Source organism: Manacus vitellinus, unplaced genomic scaffold, assembly GCF_001715985.3.
Source record: "Manacus vitellinus isolate BGI_N305 unplaced genomic scaffold, ASM171598v3 scaffold_2_pilon, whole genome shotgun sequence".
Taxonomy (NCBI): domain Eukaryota; kingdom Metazoa; phylum Chordata; class Aves; order Passeriformes; family Pipridae; genus Manacus; species Manacus vitellinus.
Window position 1 is genome coordinate 48799956 of NW_021940208.1, and position 14869 is coordinate 48814824.

Genomic DNA, 14869 nt, shown 5'->3' on the forward strand with positions numbered 1-14869 from the left:
AAGATTTATTCAGATCACCTGCTAGATACTGCAGGATCTAGCCCCCAGTTTGTTCACAACCAAAATCTATGATAAAAGTTAAGTATACGTAAGGTATTTAATGTTCTTAGGTAAGACTGTTCTCTCAAGTCATTCCTATTCTTTCTCAGTTGCTGTGAGAAAGGCAGTAACTAGAAGTGGTCTTACATTTTTTTAAAGAAGTTCACATGGGATTTGAAATATTATACTGTTCTTTTAGCTTGGAACCTAGATCTTTTCAAATACCACTCAGTGCATACAACATACTGTGTAAGAATTTCTTCATGTGGCAATTTCATGACACTGACGATGGAGTAGAATACAGTAACTACACTAAGTCCCTAAGAACAACAGACAAAAGACACTTAGGAAAAGAAACATTCAATATTTAAATATTTGAGTAACACAGTGCACAATTTAATGAAGAAGGAGCATGGCATTACACATTTGCTGCAGGGTACTGCAATGGTAGCAGCATGTATGAAGCCAGTTATCACAAATGAGCTGATGTGCTGGAGTGTCACACCTAAGTTGCTGCTCTGTGAGCGCTCCCCCCGCTAGAGTCACCATCTGTGAACTAGATTTTCTGGAATAGCATTATTCCCCCTTGTTCCCCAGCAGAATTGGGAAAGCCAAGATGCAAGCTGGCCCTGTGTTATCAAATCAAAGGTCTTAAATCAAAGATAATTTGGTAAGCTACTCTAATTACTGTAACAGAGGGCATGTTGCATGAGTATTGCACATTGTATTTCTAGTGGGCGGTTTAGCTCATTTCCACCAACCTTATGAAAAGGATAAAATAATCAGATCTCAGGAGGCAAGGTAAAAACCATGTGTCCCATGCACTACACAAATGTTGAAGGTCAAAGCTGGTAAACTGGTCACATCCTGAAGCTTTTGTCTGAAAGTGAAGATCTTCCACTGTGAAAAAAATTACCTCTATTACCCAGTAACTGCAGGTTTCATTATGCAGAGCTATATTGTCTTAATGGCACTGACTGATAATTAAACCGAAAGGATCTAATTTTCTTGGTATGGAATGACAGGTTTCTAATTGTCTAACTCCATTCTCTGTCTGTTGGCTAAGAGTTTCCTGCTCCTTAGCATGGCTGAAATTAGTCACACCTTTGTTTCTGGAATGTTCACACACCTGTACACCTTTAACTTCTCTTTCCATTTTTTCAGATTGTTCTCCATTCCTTGTCAGACTGAGTTATTGAGTAGCTATCCACACAAATAGCTATTGTCTTTGACATAAGCCTTTCTTCAACTCTCATGCAGAGTGAAAACTGGTGCACTGGGAGGTTGGTTTTGCTTGAAGCAGTTCTTTCTATCTGTTTTCTTAGTAAATCCTCATTAAGAAAATGGTCTTAATGTGCATTTTTTCCCTTTGACCGTGGCATTCCTAGCATGCATGTGTCCCTTGATTGCTTTACTTAGCCTCTCCAAGTTATCTGACCCTTTGGTCATGCCTTCCATGGGAATTATAAGTAAATTGTAGTAGCAGTACAAAAGAAAATTTCCTCTTTTGCCTTCACAGAGCATGTATCATCTCAAAATCATGCTGGAAGGCCTTGCTATGCTGGAGAAGGGGAAGCAGAAAGTAAGCATGACAAGGTCACCTGCGGAAATAGTATTTACACTGCTTGTAACACACACAGCAGCAGTGGGCACTGACAGGCTGCAGGCCCTCTGGAGGATGCAGTGCAAAGGCTGCCTTTGGCTAAGGGTGCTCTCTGGGAGCTTGGGTCCTGCAGAGCCAGCTGCAAGGTCTCCAGCACCACATTTCCCAGTAAGCTCCATTCCAGGCTTCCTCAAACCGTTATGCTGGAGCAAATATGTCCTCTTGCCATGCACAGTGGCAGGGAGCAAGAGGTGTGGATATTTAAGTGGTTCACTAAGAAGCAAACAGCTGGTGCCAGTGAACTGGTGCCAGTGAACTGGTGCTACTGCACTGGGTTTTTTTGTTGGGGGGGGAATGTGTGTGTTTGTTTTTGTTGAGGTTTTTTGTTGGTTTGGGGCTTTTTTTTGTTTTGGTTTGGTTTTTCGTTATTCTTATACTTGTGATCTCCTACTGATCTCAGGGGAAAACTTACATAGAATTTAAGACTATCCTACTTCAACTAAATTAAGAAACAGTACAGGAAGTTTTATGTCAATAAGGAATTGATATGTGTGAGGTGATAGAGCTTACAGTTCAAAAAAATCTAATCAGATGTAATTAAACCTTGCATTTGACCTGCCTCAACTTTCCTTTTCTTATACCCATCTAATAAGACTGCCTTTCTGCCCCACTTTGCTCTTTCACCTTTTCAGCTTATGATCAGGGACAGTTTATAGGCCTTTTACCTAAAAGTAGCAAGTATGAATTTATTTTTTTTAACATTGCCATTTCCATCATGCAAGTACTAATCAGAGAAATATTAGAAAGAAAACTTCAAAATACCTACTTTCAAAATGAAATCTAACCAAAAGAACCCTTTCTGCATTCCCAGGCACAGATGGAAATGAAAGAGAGATAGAAAGAAGAAGACAGCAGAGACATTGGACACATGATTAAATTCTGTGCAGCATACTATAATAACACAACTGATATATCAAACTATAAATGACAGCAAAAGATGTCCACCAGGAAAGGTCAACAATTACAAACAAAACAGAGAACAAAAGAAAAAGTAAAGCTTTCTGGAAAGTTCTTTTATTCCGTTATATATTTAGCTGCTGACTCTAACACAAAACAGCCTGAAATGGCAGGGGAAAGTATGTTCCACTGAAGCCTCTCAGCAGCAGTAAAGTTTTCTTTGACTGTCAGTACAACTGTATTAATCTATTCACATTAGTTTCACCCGATTGCCTGGTTTAATGCAAGACTCAATTACTTTGGGATTAACACAGCAATAAATTACAGTTCTGGAGGGCTGCTCAAATTACTCTAAGTTTCCAAACCTCTGCAACTTCCCACATACCATTTCTTAGTGTAAGAGCTAATTCAATGGACATTATTTGTGCAATTTTTGTGTGTCTCTAAACCATTGCTTAAAACTAAAAAGTCTTAATTAACTAAGCAACGAGAATGGCCTCACTGAGAAAAGTGAAGCCTAGAGAAACATCAAATAGCTAAGGAAGTTTTTTTGTTTTTAATTCACACCATTTATTCAGTTTTCTAAAATCACAAGTATTGTCTTATTATCCTCTGTGAAAAGTTTGTGGTTGTAGCTATCTCTGTGTTACTCTTCCAAAACAGAAATACAAAGAGCTCACTGTGACCATCAGTAACAGCCAATATTTATATCCCAGTCACATCCTTGTACCCACATATTACAAGCAGTTTAAGCAGTCAGTTACAGCAGGTGTGTGCTGTAGAGTGGCAGGACACTGGTGCCTCAGCCCTGGCGAAGGGAGACTGGAGCTGCCTTCTGGTCTACATATCAGGCTTCCTTCTCCCACAAAAAGCAAGCAGGAATAAAGAAATAGCAATGAAATATGTCTGTGGTATAAGGTTATGACACAGTCAAAGTATATAGGACCAAGACCTCAGACATGCAGGCCCACCAGCTGAGACATAATCTTTAGTTTAAGCCATTGGCATTCCATTGAAAATTCATGGCCTGACATAATGTCCTTAAGATGCAGTTGTTTCTAATCTGCCAAAAATTTCTCATTAAAGACTCTCTATTAATACATTCAAACCAATCAAACTTAGTCTACATCACCCTCACAAAGACACGACAGATTTGACTTCCTTCAGCAAGAGCAAGAATTAAAAGAATTAAGAGACTGAAATTTTTCAAGAAATATACCCCCATCTAGAGCCTGCTCATTTTGGCATTGTGTTCCCTGCAAATCAAGAAATTACCTGTTTTCTCCTTTCCACAACACATGGAAACTCACTAACATGGCCCTGCTAGAGCACTTCCATTTTAAAATGATTCTGCTTGTTTAGATGGAATTGTTACACTAAAGAATAAAACTGAAATAATCTGAAGAAGTCTGGCAAACTATACCTCTTCAGTGAAAGGCTCATCAAGCCTTCATATTTGAAAGGCATGTTCAGTCCTTCTATAGGAATAATAATTTTACCATGTGCCACAGAATTTTTGCTGAACAGAGTTAATTGCCACTTACCTTGGAAACACTATCAGCACCAAATTGTTTGATAACTACCACATCTCATCTCTACTAGGAAGAAATAGTGAATCATATGCATTCATCTGCATTTTATAAACATTTCTGTATAACTTTTAAGTAATAAAACCTGTATTTTTTATGTATTATGTACAGGGATATTCACTTACATTTATAGAGGGTTATAAACCCCACAGTGTAAGGCTGCAGGAGCAAGTGACAGCAAAAGATAAACAGTATACATATTTATGGTCAAAGAAAGTTAGTAAATAAGGGCTGATCCCTCAGTGTCTGCTCAGAAGAAAACTCCATACTGAGCATATCAGCATTTCTAAAACCACTCTGCTGTTAGCCAGTTATCCTGAGAAATAGCTTAAAACTTGTTAGTATGATTACAAGGTTTACAAACCCTCAAAAAAACTTAAATCTATATGGAGAAAACAAGTATAATGAGGACAGAGCTCTCTCCAAATAAAGAAATAATTCTGCAGAGGCAACAACCTAGTATAAGTGTCTTTCAGCCGCCCCAATGCGGTAAAACAGAAGCACCTCTATTTGGAGCTGAGCTAAAGTTCACATAGCAATAAACTGTAAGCATTCATTTAAGGGGGACAAGTGACAAACATAGTGTGCGACATCCTTGCCAAGCCACAGAAACAGTGACCCACGACCACAACACCCCACAGTATTGCAGCCGTGGAAACTGCAGAACTGGTGACCCACTTGGAAAATTCTGTGGTTAATTTTAAAGTTCCTGCTAATTTTTCTTATTTGAAAGGTGCAGAAACACGATCAAAACACAAAGTCGACTTTGCAGAACATGGAGATAGGTCAAGAGAAAAAACTTATTGCTGTCTGTCGTCTGCAAGGTGTTGGTTTACCAGACTCTGCTTTCCAGTGCAATGCAAGATAAGCATATACCATGGACACTGCCAAGGTTGGAAATATTTGTGCTAAATAAGCACACTTTGATAAATTAAGTCTGCCTAGTCTTCATTTCTGTTTCTTCTCATGAGCAACGGTCCTTTCCTGGTGCACCAATTTGAGAATGAAATCATATTATTTTTCTTCTTCGACAACTCTGAATATTCTTTGGTAGCAAAACGAATTTTCTACACAATGCATTGCTAAATCTCTCAATTTTGTCAGTTTAAGAAAATTTCAGTGAGAGAAAAATTTGATCTAAAAGATATTATCCTGTATCCTGCACAAGATTTAGTACTAAAAAACTCACAAGCAAGCATAATGTAAAGACAAACAGAGCTTCCAATACTTTCAGACTCACTTGATGGCAAAAATTACATATTCTGCTGAATAGCATAATGGAAAAAGGTATTTGTGGGTAAAATCCTTACAGAAAGACGGCTGCTACTGCTTTCTGAATCTAAGCCTCTATACAAACTGGCATTTGGAACCTCAAAGGAAAGAGTGACTAAACAGTGAGTGGAATCAAAGATGAGTATCAAGAGAAAGGAATATTGTGTCAAAAAATTCTCTTTTGTATTCTGTGAAAACTGAATATATTGTAGATCTGCATTTTTTCACTACAGGGAGAAAGAACAGGTTTAGAATCATATTTGGGAAATAGGAAAACATAAAAACAGGAGTCAAGTGAAACAGTGGTCTGTTTCCACTGGATCACCTTGTTGTAGAAGGATATCAAGTTAGTCAAGCTGCCTTGAATGTTTATGTTTTCCTAAGTATATTTGTCTACATTTGACTTCCAACCACTGAATTTCACTAGTACTTTTTCTGCCAAATAAAATTAAATACCAAAGAAAAAACAAAACTCACAAAGCCTTCTGTTATTAAACTCTTTCTGATGAGAAACTAAACATGGTCTTGTAAGCAGGTCCTTAACAAGCTGCAACCAGTGAAAACACTAGTGTGCCTTAAGCCCAAAGATTTGTTAGTTGATTCCATTTCAATTTTTTCATTATATCTAAGGCTGAACTTATTTACTTTATTAACATACCCATGCTTCATTCCTCACAGTGTTTGCATCCTTCTTAAGTACAATTATTTCCCAAGTTGAACAACACAACGAAGATTGCAAACTGTTCTCACCTGCACAGGGCATATAGACTGTTTGCTTTACTCCTCTGTGCTCACCAAAACCCTCTACAACCTTCTAAAGGTGCATATGTAAAGGTGACTGTCACGCCTAAGTTTATTTAGGTGCCTTTGGTGATCATAACCGGTAGGCTTTCGGTACTAGGGGGCATTCCAGAGCACTTGTTAGGGGACTGCAGCCCATGTCCAAGTCCATCCTGGAGCAGAGGAGATGATTAGTAAGGAAGGAGCAGCAGCAGAAGAGTAAGAAAGAAGGGGTAGCACAAACCCCCCAAACATTATGCATCTACTCCAGATTCTTGCACCACTCCCTACCTCACATGCTGCAAGAACACAGGAGAGGAGACTAGGACACTGGGAGTAGAGGTGTGAGGACTGAAGCTGAGACAGGTGAAGGAGGAAAGATGTTTTCTGTAAGTGTCTCTTTAACTATTTGTCTTCCTTGCTTCTTAATACCTGAATAAGTAATTATACTACCTTAATTGGCAGTAAAAAAAATAAGTGAAATTCCCTGAGTGGAGACTCTTTTCCCCACAACAGTGTCACAGATGGTGTCAGGGCCCCATTGCTCTCTGTCTGCAAGCGTAAGAAGGAATTCCAGTGAAGAAAAAATCTATCGCCATTTTTGAAATAATGGTTTTCAGTGGTTTCTCAATCAGTGGAGTAATGGGGCATACTTTAAATCATTTTGGCTCACATTTAGAAAAAATGTGTTTTATTACTAGATAGTCTGAATGGCTTCCCTAATTACATTTGACACCACACATTAACATCACTATCATTTGTCATGTTATCACATGATAACTCCACAGGCTGCAGTCATGGATGAAGGCCTCCTTATTAGACACTTTACATGAAAGAGCCGTATAACTGGAATAAGATTAGACCTGTTTACTAAAGTATTTAATACTATAATGTAGTTTCTAGGATAAACAGAGCATGATGATTCAATACATGTATCAAGCATCCATATCATCTATAGAATAAAAGAGTCTGACCAAAAATTTTGATGAAATTGTTATTGAATTAATGCTTCTTTCATAAGGCTCAACTTCTCAGCCCTTAATGGGTACAATTAAATGGAGGCTCTGACTAAACAATTACACGCCCTCATTGCTTTCTATAATTCCAGATACAAAATGACTGAGGGCCAAGGGATTCAGGCTATGGTGGTGATGCTGATCTGCATTTCTGTCCATCTATGTCAGTGCAAAATGACACTGGCTTCACTCAGGTAGAGATGATGGTGTGAAAGGGTAGTGAAGGGGGGAAGAAGGCACGTTGGGAGGCTGATAAAAACCCTTTCAATCCTTTGCACTATCAGTTGTATCTCCTACTTTGAGCAAATAACCTGCAAATGTAAATTCTTTTCAGTTCATCAACTCATAATTTCCTCATGGACCTTGAAGTCTCAGAGCTGGCAAAGTAGGCAGTTGCTTAGGACAACTAACCGGTCAAAACCCACCTTCCTCTCTTGCCTATGCCTGGGATGTGGAAAGACCAAGTGTCTGCTAATAGCACCACCAAGAGCCAAGCAGCCTGTGTGGGGGTGACAGAGTAATTAAAAGGTTAGCCTCTGCCACCCGTGAGAGGCACTCTTCTCATCCAATGGCAGTAGGAATGGCAAGTTGGTTTTTCAAGTGTTTTATGCTGGTATGCCTTGTTAGAATTCAGCCTCTTAAATGTTAGAAGTGATTTTATTTTATCCATTTTGGTGTGAGGTGGTCCATGGAGAAAAATTGGAAATAACTTCACAGAAGAATGACAAAGAGCAGGTCTTTATAGAACTCCCTCTAGTAACCAGTTTCACGTTGCTTGCTTTCTGACGCCTGCAGCACGAATTCCTGCTGCTGCAGACTCAGAAGGAGGGAGATGGAAGGAGCCATGCTCTGCCTCAGTCCCTGAATGGAGGTTAGCAGGGTATCCTTACAGAATGCAGGTTTTTCACTTTGACCACTGCACTACTAAATAAAAACATGGGTCACTTCCACCTTACGTTTAGACTACCATTTACTATTGAAATTTTGTTATTTGTCTCCAAGATATAATATGTATATGTTTATCTCCTATATGTAAAATGGCCATTAATATGGTAGCTTTTGTGAAATACTCTTTGCAGGTACAAGAAGTAATTAGTATCATTTCATAGGGTACTGGCCCTAGCTATTGACAGATGGGTCAATAATACAGGATAGAACTAGATTTCCTTTTTCTCCTTTCAAAAAGATCTTTCATGGCCTAGAACTTCTTTAGTTTGCTTTGTAGAATATTTTTTAACTTTTAGGTTTCTTTATTCAGGACTCCCTTTTCCTTTTGAGAATATTTGAAGCAATATGTAGCACTGTAAATCATTAAAAAAACCTTTCTCTGGGATTATGTGATGAGTAAAATCAGTAATGTAGCTGTAAGTGTACATCTGTAGATGATTACAGATGCACCCATGAGGCATGTGGAATGATTACTAGCTGATGTTTCAAAAACCTGAATGCATAAGCATCTGTACTGTGTGCAAAGTATAGGTAAGGAGGAAAACTGTACAGGATCCAATGACAGTGCAGATTTTGGCACACTTGTGTCTACGAGGCACCCCTTCCAACAGCACCCATAAAGACAGCTCTGCCAACACCCTTAGTGTGCCCCTGATAGCAATTACTGCCATATTAAATAGTGACTTAAAGTAGATGCACATTCAGATAAACAGTGAAATATAAGGCAGAAGTGCTTGTCACAGCCCCCCAATTGCCAAGATTTGCATACTCTTATTTAATTCAACAGTTATATTTATGCTTTTTAGGTATATCAGATGCAAATACTTAAACAAATACGTGACTAATAATTTGTACAATTACTATTTGTTCACAAAACAAAAGCAATTTTTCTCAATATTTAGCTCAACTTTGTTTACATGCTTCATAATACTGTCATGCTATCAGCTATACCCTATGAAATTTAACACAGCTAGGAAAAATACAAAGAAGAAGAAAATAAAATCAGAAAGAAGAAACAGGCCATCTGTGAATGTACCTGATGCTCTCAGTGGGAGACAAGGCTGAAGGCTGTTCTAATTTTTTATAGAAGTCTGAATTGAAACCAGCTAAGTCTGAGAAAGCAAAGAGCTTGACAGTACCATACAGGTATAGTCAATATTGCCACCCACATCCACACAGCCAGCCAAGCCTTTCATTCATAGACTTTCTCTTACTCCCACTCAGCCCCATAGCTAGTGTTCCAAAAGTCTTTCAGGCATCCTTATGGATAAAAGAGGTAATTTAATATTAAGGCTTACACTGGGTAAGAACAACACATACTTAAGAAGACAAGTTCTGTGTCAAACTGTTGGAAAGAGTACTTAGGTTTCTACTGAGTTCATGAGCAACTTTCTAAGAGAAAGCAGTAACTTCCTGTAGCTTCTCATCACCTGTAACCTGAAACAGCTGAAGTCAGTTTACTTAGAGGGGCATCTTGTTCTTTCCTTACTATTTCTTCCTTCCATTTCAGAACTTCACAGAGAAAGGGATTTGAGATACTGGGACCTTAGCTAATTGGTTCCTGTTTCATTAATTCTTCAGTTTCACAAACACTTATGAGATAGACCTTTGTGCCTTTTGCTTATAACTTTTCCAGAGGTATTGCCAGACAGAACTGTCCCAGCTTTTAGTAACTTCGCTCTCTTTAAAATTACATTGATGAAGTTGGCAATACTAATTAGTGCTTATTTCATCCTACATGCAATCTAGAAATATGTACACTGAAGAACAGAGGCATTAGCTGTTGTGGCCCATGTTTGAAAAATTATCTTCACAAACATCAGGTGTAAGTCTCAATATATTAATATATATTAAAGGGTACAGGCCCTGGAGAACATATGGAGAACCGGAGAACAAATCTTATTCTATCAATGCTGTACAAATGCAGAATGGAGGCAGGTTTTGTAAAGAGAGAGGAAACACTTGATGGCCTACATCTTGATTTTAAAAAGCTTTTAACATTGTCTCACCATGGCAACGTACAGGAATATGGCTAGGTGATGCTGCTCTGTGATGGGTGCAAAACCATTTCTTAGGTGTACTTATGAACAGCTATTAATGAAACTTTGTCAGAAGAGTAAGACTCATCAAAGAAGGTTCCAGAGTCTGATCTTGGTCTGTTTCTATTTATTTTTTCCCTCTTGACCAGGTTGATAGAAAATAAATTACACTCATCTAATTTCAGATACAAGTAAGTGGAAAGGCACAGAAAGTATTCAGGAGGAAAGAATTAAAATTACAGAAGATCTTGTAAATTGAAGAAATAGTCTGGAAAAACAAAAGAAAGTATGCTATTCAACAGAGACAAATGTACATTTAAAAAGAAATAAGTAAACAAATAAAGGATGGGAAACAGCCATGGCAGCTCTTTCAACAGGATGCAAGGGCTATAATAAATCACAAAAACATGAATCATCCACAGCATGTTGTTCTGAAAATGGAAAACATCTCACTGGGATGTAGAAACTGTAACAGAGCTTAAAAACACATAAAGTAATGGCTCTACTGGGGTATTCTGACAGTACTGCACTTCAACAAAGTGGTGAATCAGCCACAGAAGGTCTAGAGAAGGACAGTAAGAACAATTTAAGGTATAAAATATAACAGCAAAAGACTGAAGCATTTAGAGTGATATGGAGGCATAAGGAAAGATGCAAAAAAGCTATTTTTTTAAGGTTTTGTCTATGCCAATAGTGAATAAGGTGAGAAATTATGACCTTAAATTGCATAAAGAAGAAAGATTCAGGTTATCCTTTAGGAAAATCTTCCTAAGAGTACAGACAATGAATCAGCACAATAGGGTGCCTCGAAAGATTATGAAGCCTGCTTCTCATCAGAAGGGGATGGCCTAGATTGTCTTGACAAGATGAATTCAAGCCCCATTTATCAGTAGTCTATAACTATGTTCTTCCTTATGCAGTACATACATACTTGCATGGAAGCATACATAAAATAGATAAACAGAACACCTCAAAACTAAAAATAAAAAACTTGGGAAAGAAATAAATTTTATTTTTTTAAATAAGTATTAAAACTTACACTATTATCTTTCCAATTTCCATCCTTTTAAAGCCAAAGCCATTTATAAAAGTGGGAGCAGAGTATGGCTAAAATCAAGGTATTTTCCAAATATGAAACTACCTAAATGGCATAGCCCCCAGTATTAAAATCTCTATTAGCTTTTATCTGATTAGGACAACTTGGTTTTCACCCAGTAATAAAATTGTAAAAATCCCTCCTTTTTTCTTTATAGAGAAGAAAAATAACAGAAATTATCAAATTCAAATGTTCATGGCTTGTACTTATATGCTGCAAAATAAATATTACTAATTTTGCAATAGCGGCCAAACTGCTATCTTTTGTGTTTTGTGTAATGATAGATTTCAGGATCCAACAGGATAGGCTGTATCATAACCTCTTCAAGTAAAAATCAATGAATGTATACAATAAAACAGTATAGTTGCATAGAGAAGACTTCATTACTTACCTATTAATTACATACAAATGTGCATCACAAAATGGATATTTATAAAATATTGATAAACTCACTGGTTATAATCCTGTTTTATAACACTCCTGATTTGAGGAAGCGTATTTAACATTTTGTAGCAAACCCTGTGTCTTACCCAGTATTTTAAAGTTTAGTAATCAGCTTTCAATTGATATTCAATTTACTGCTGGCTACTGTACTGAAAGGTGCTATATCCTGTTTACCTATTTCTAGACAAAAACAATTTATCAGTGACAAGTCTTCTAGGTCTACTAGCAATCTCTGACCTTTAAAATGCAACACTCAAAAAGACATATTGATAAGTGTGACTGTGACTCAGGAGACCAAATCTTCAGTCCTGTTTTTTTACCCAGCATCGCAGGCATGGACAAACTATTTCACCTGTCTTTGCCAACCTGCCTCCATCATTAAAAACATATTGGCCTCCTTTATTAAGCACTCTGGACCTCATTCAAATCATCTACCCATTTAAGCTTGTCTAAGGCATTGTAACTGCTTTTTGTGGGTGACTAGGTAGGCAGCTAGAATAACACCCTTCATTGCCACAAATAATTTCACATGTCAAGATAAGAAGGGTGATTTCAATCTGAGGCCTTATTCCACTGAGGATACATCTATCTTATGTTCCCCTGTCAAACCATCTTGAACTTGAGAACTCATGTGCAGATGGTTTTAGGCTCTACTGTGAACTCAGCCCATGTTCATCCAGGTATAACAATAACTCTGAAGGTTGACTGAGAGATCCAACAGGGTTATCCTTTGATATCTATTGAAGAAAAAATTTATATAAAATTTGATACTATCAATAGTGCTATTCAGCTAACAGTACTCGTACAACTGGTATGCTTCTGACTCCCAGAGGAAACAGAACAGTGCTTGGTTGAAATCAGGTTTTTCTCCCTTTCTCACAAGAAAAAAGAAAGGACACAAATGGCAGTTACTGTCCAGAAATTATTTGGTATCACAGAGTACTTCTTGTAGCAGGATTCTGAAACTATTTCTTGCAACTCTCTGGCTCATTCTGTATATTCAGCAACCTGGGAACCAACTGAAGTAATTTCAGCTGTAAAGGCTTTCAATACTCAAAAAACTATTCTGGAGTACAGTCATTCAGTCATTAAACCTTTTGACTACCTTCAAATTCAACTGGGGACAAGACAATAGTCTGGAGCACATGCCAGGAAAAGTGAAAAAAAAAAGCTTATCAAAGTCAAAGAGATGCATCAGAAGGACTGCAGCCTGTGTGTATGCTCTGTCATTTGAAGGGACTTCCCTATCTGTCCAGAAATAAAAATTTACAGTTGCAGGCTCCTGCTGGACCTTTGTCTGTTAAATAAATGAGATAACCAAAATGTTCTGACAGAGTAACTGCATATTTTCCATTGGGATGTGGATCTTGCCACAGCTGCCCATGCTCTTGCCACCTTTCCTGATTTTTTGTTCTACACTCATTTCCCCATGGGGATATCATGACACATTGCATCTATCAGAGATCATACTCTCCTGGTGACTCTGCAGGGTTTTTCACAGAACACAAATTGCACCTGTATTGCAAAATCTTCCTGACTCTCAATCATTTTTCTGGGTGACGTTCTGACTAACACTGTCTGGATCAAGATTGGTACAGATACACATGATATCACTTTCTCACTCCTCTTCTTAGTAACAAGATGATTATCAAAGTAATTCTGGGTGTTTTTTTTTTTCCCATAGGAATTATTACTAAAATCAGACAAACAGGATGAATTATATATTATATATATATATAATTATACAGAAATTAGTCATCACATTTGTATACTGGTGATAATCAACAGTTGACTCCTTATGAAGACATTGTTTTAAAGTTATTTAAATCCTGAGATCCCAGGCAAAATGTATCACAACTGCAAAGCAAACAGCAAGCTTCTCTTTCTGGCATGTGCTCTAGTTGAGCAGAATACTGACTGCACTCGATGTCTTTTCAGCACAAACATGAACTATTTGTTCTATTCATTTAAAAAACATTTTTAAATGGATACTGAAATTGATTTTACCAGTAAGACAGACCTATCTCATTAAAGCCACTGTAGCCCAGCTCTTGCCTGCTTAGTCCCAGATCTTCAAGGTCCATGCATTTAAATCCTGGTGGGCACTGGTAACCTTCTTCTAGCTCTCTGGAACAGTGGGTGTCTGGGATAGCTAAATTATTCCAGGTTACGTTTCTGTGAAAAATACAAAATTAAGGTGTTACATAAACTAAGACAATAGCAAAACTAAATATTTGAAAGCGAGAGGACTATAGTGAAAAGTACATCAGCTGTTATTTTTACTATCTGATGTTCTTTGGTATACGCTATTTTCATTAATTAAGGACTTATTGTAAAGGGCAAGCTAACACTCTCCTAAAACTTCAGCCTTATGTAGCGATAGTGCAAATACTAACAGCAGAAATTTCATACTAATGCCTAGAGACCCCATAAAAACAGAGACTCTCCAAGAAATGGAGGATTCGACATTCAGCTGTTCCAAATGCTCTTTAACGCAATTTGGACACTTAGTGTTTCAGGCTTCTTTGCAGATCCTGAGAGTGTGTTCAACTGCAGTCAATACTATGACTTTGACTTCCAAAGGCATTACCTGTGCTAGCTTTGACACTCCTTAAAAGGATCACTGTGGATGACTTGTCAGTCACCTGAATATTCAGATTGTAATTTGGTCAGGCCAGGTTTCCACCATGGATGGAGGGTCACAGGAAGGAAGTCAAACCATTACACGTGTAGTATCATTAGTATCTGTGACAGGCTCTGCTATGACTGAAACAGATCTGATTCCCTTTTAGACCAGTCCAGTAATGATTTGGTAGAATAGGTGAAAACATTTTAACTGGTTTGAATTGGTTCAAACTGATTTATGTTGGTGACTATAACATTGAAAAATAGAAAGATCATGAGACAAGGGCCAGTGCCTCAACACAATGTGTTGATCATTTTTTACTGTTGTCAGAGGTCGAGCATCACTTGTCTTCCCAGCTCCTCTGGCAGCTGTGGCTGAGCTGCTGGAGGCTCTGTCATGCTGGACCACAATGGGAGTTCAGGTAGGCCCAACACTAAGGGACATAGAAGCTAAAAGGAGA

General features: G+C 37.9%; 1 protein-coding gene across 1 annotated transcript in view; it reads right to left on the reverse strand.

Annotated features, from left to right (window-relative positions):
• The window catches only part of NALCN (sodium leak channel, non-selective), a 212706-nt gene that overhangs the window by 168257 nt on the left and 29580 nt on the right, over positions 1 to 14869 (reverse strand). Inside the window, exon 6 of the mRNA XM_029960959.1 lies at positions 13804 to 13958. Within this exon, the coding sequence (XP_029816819.1) occupies positions 13804 to 13958 (155 nt within the window). The remainder of the gene's footprint in view (positions 1 to 13803; positions 13959 to 14869) is intronic.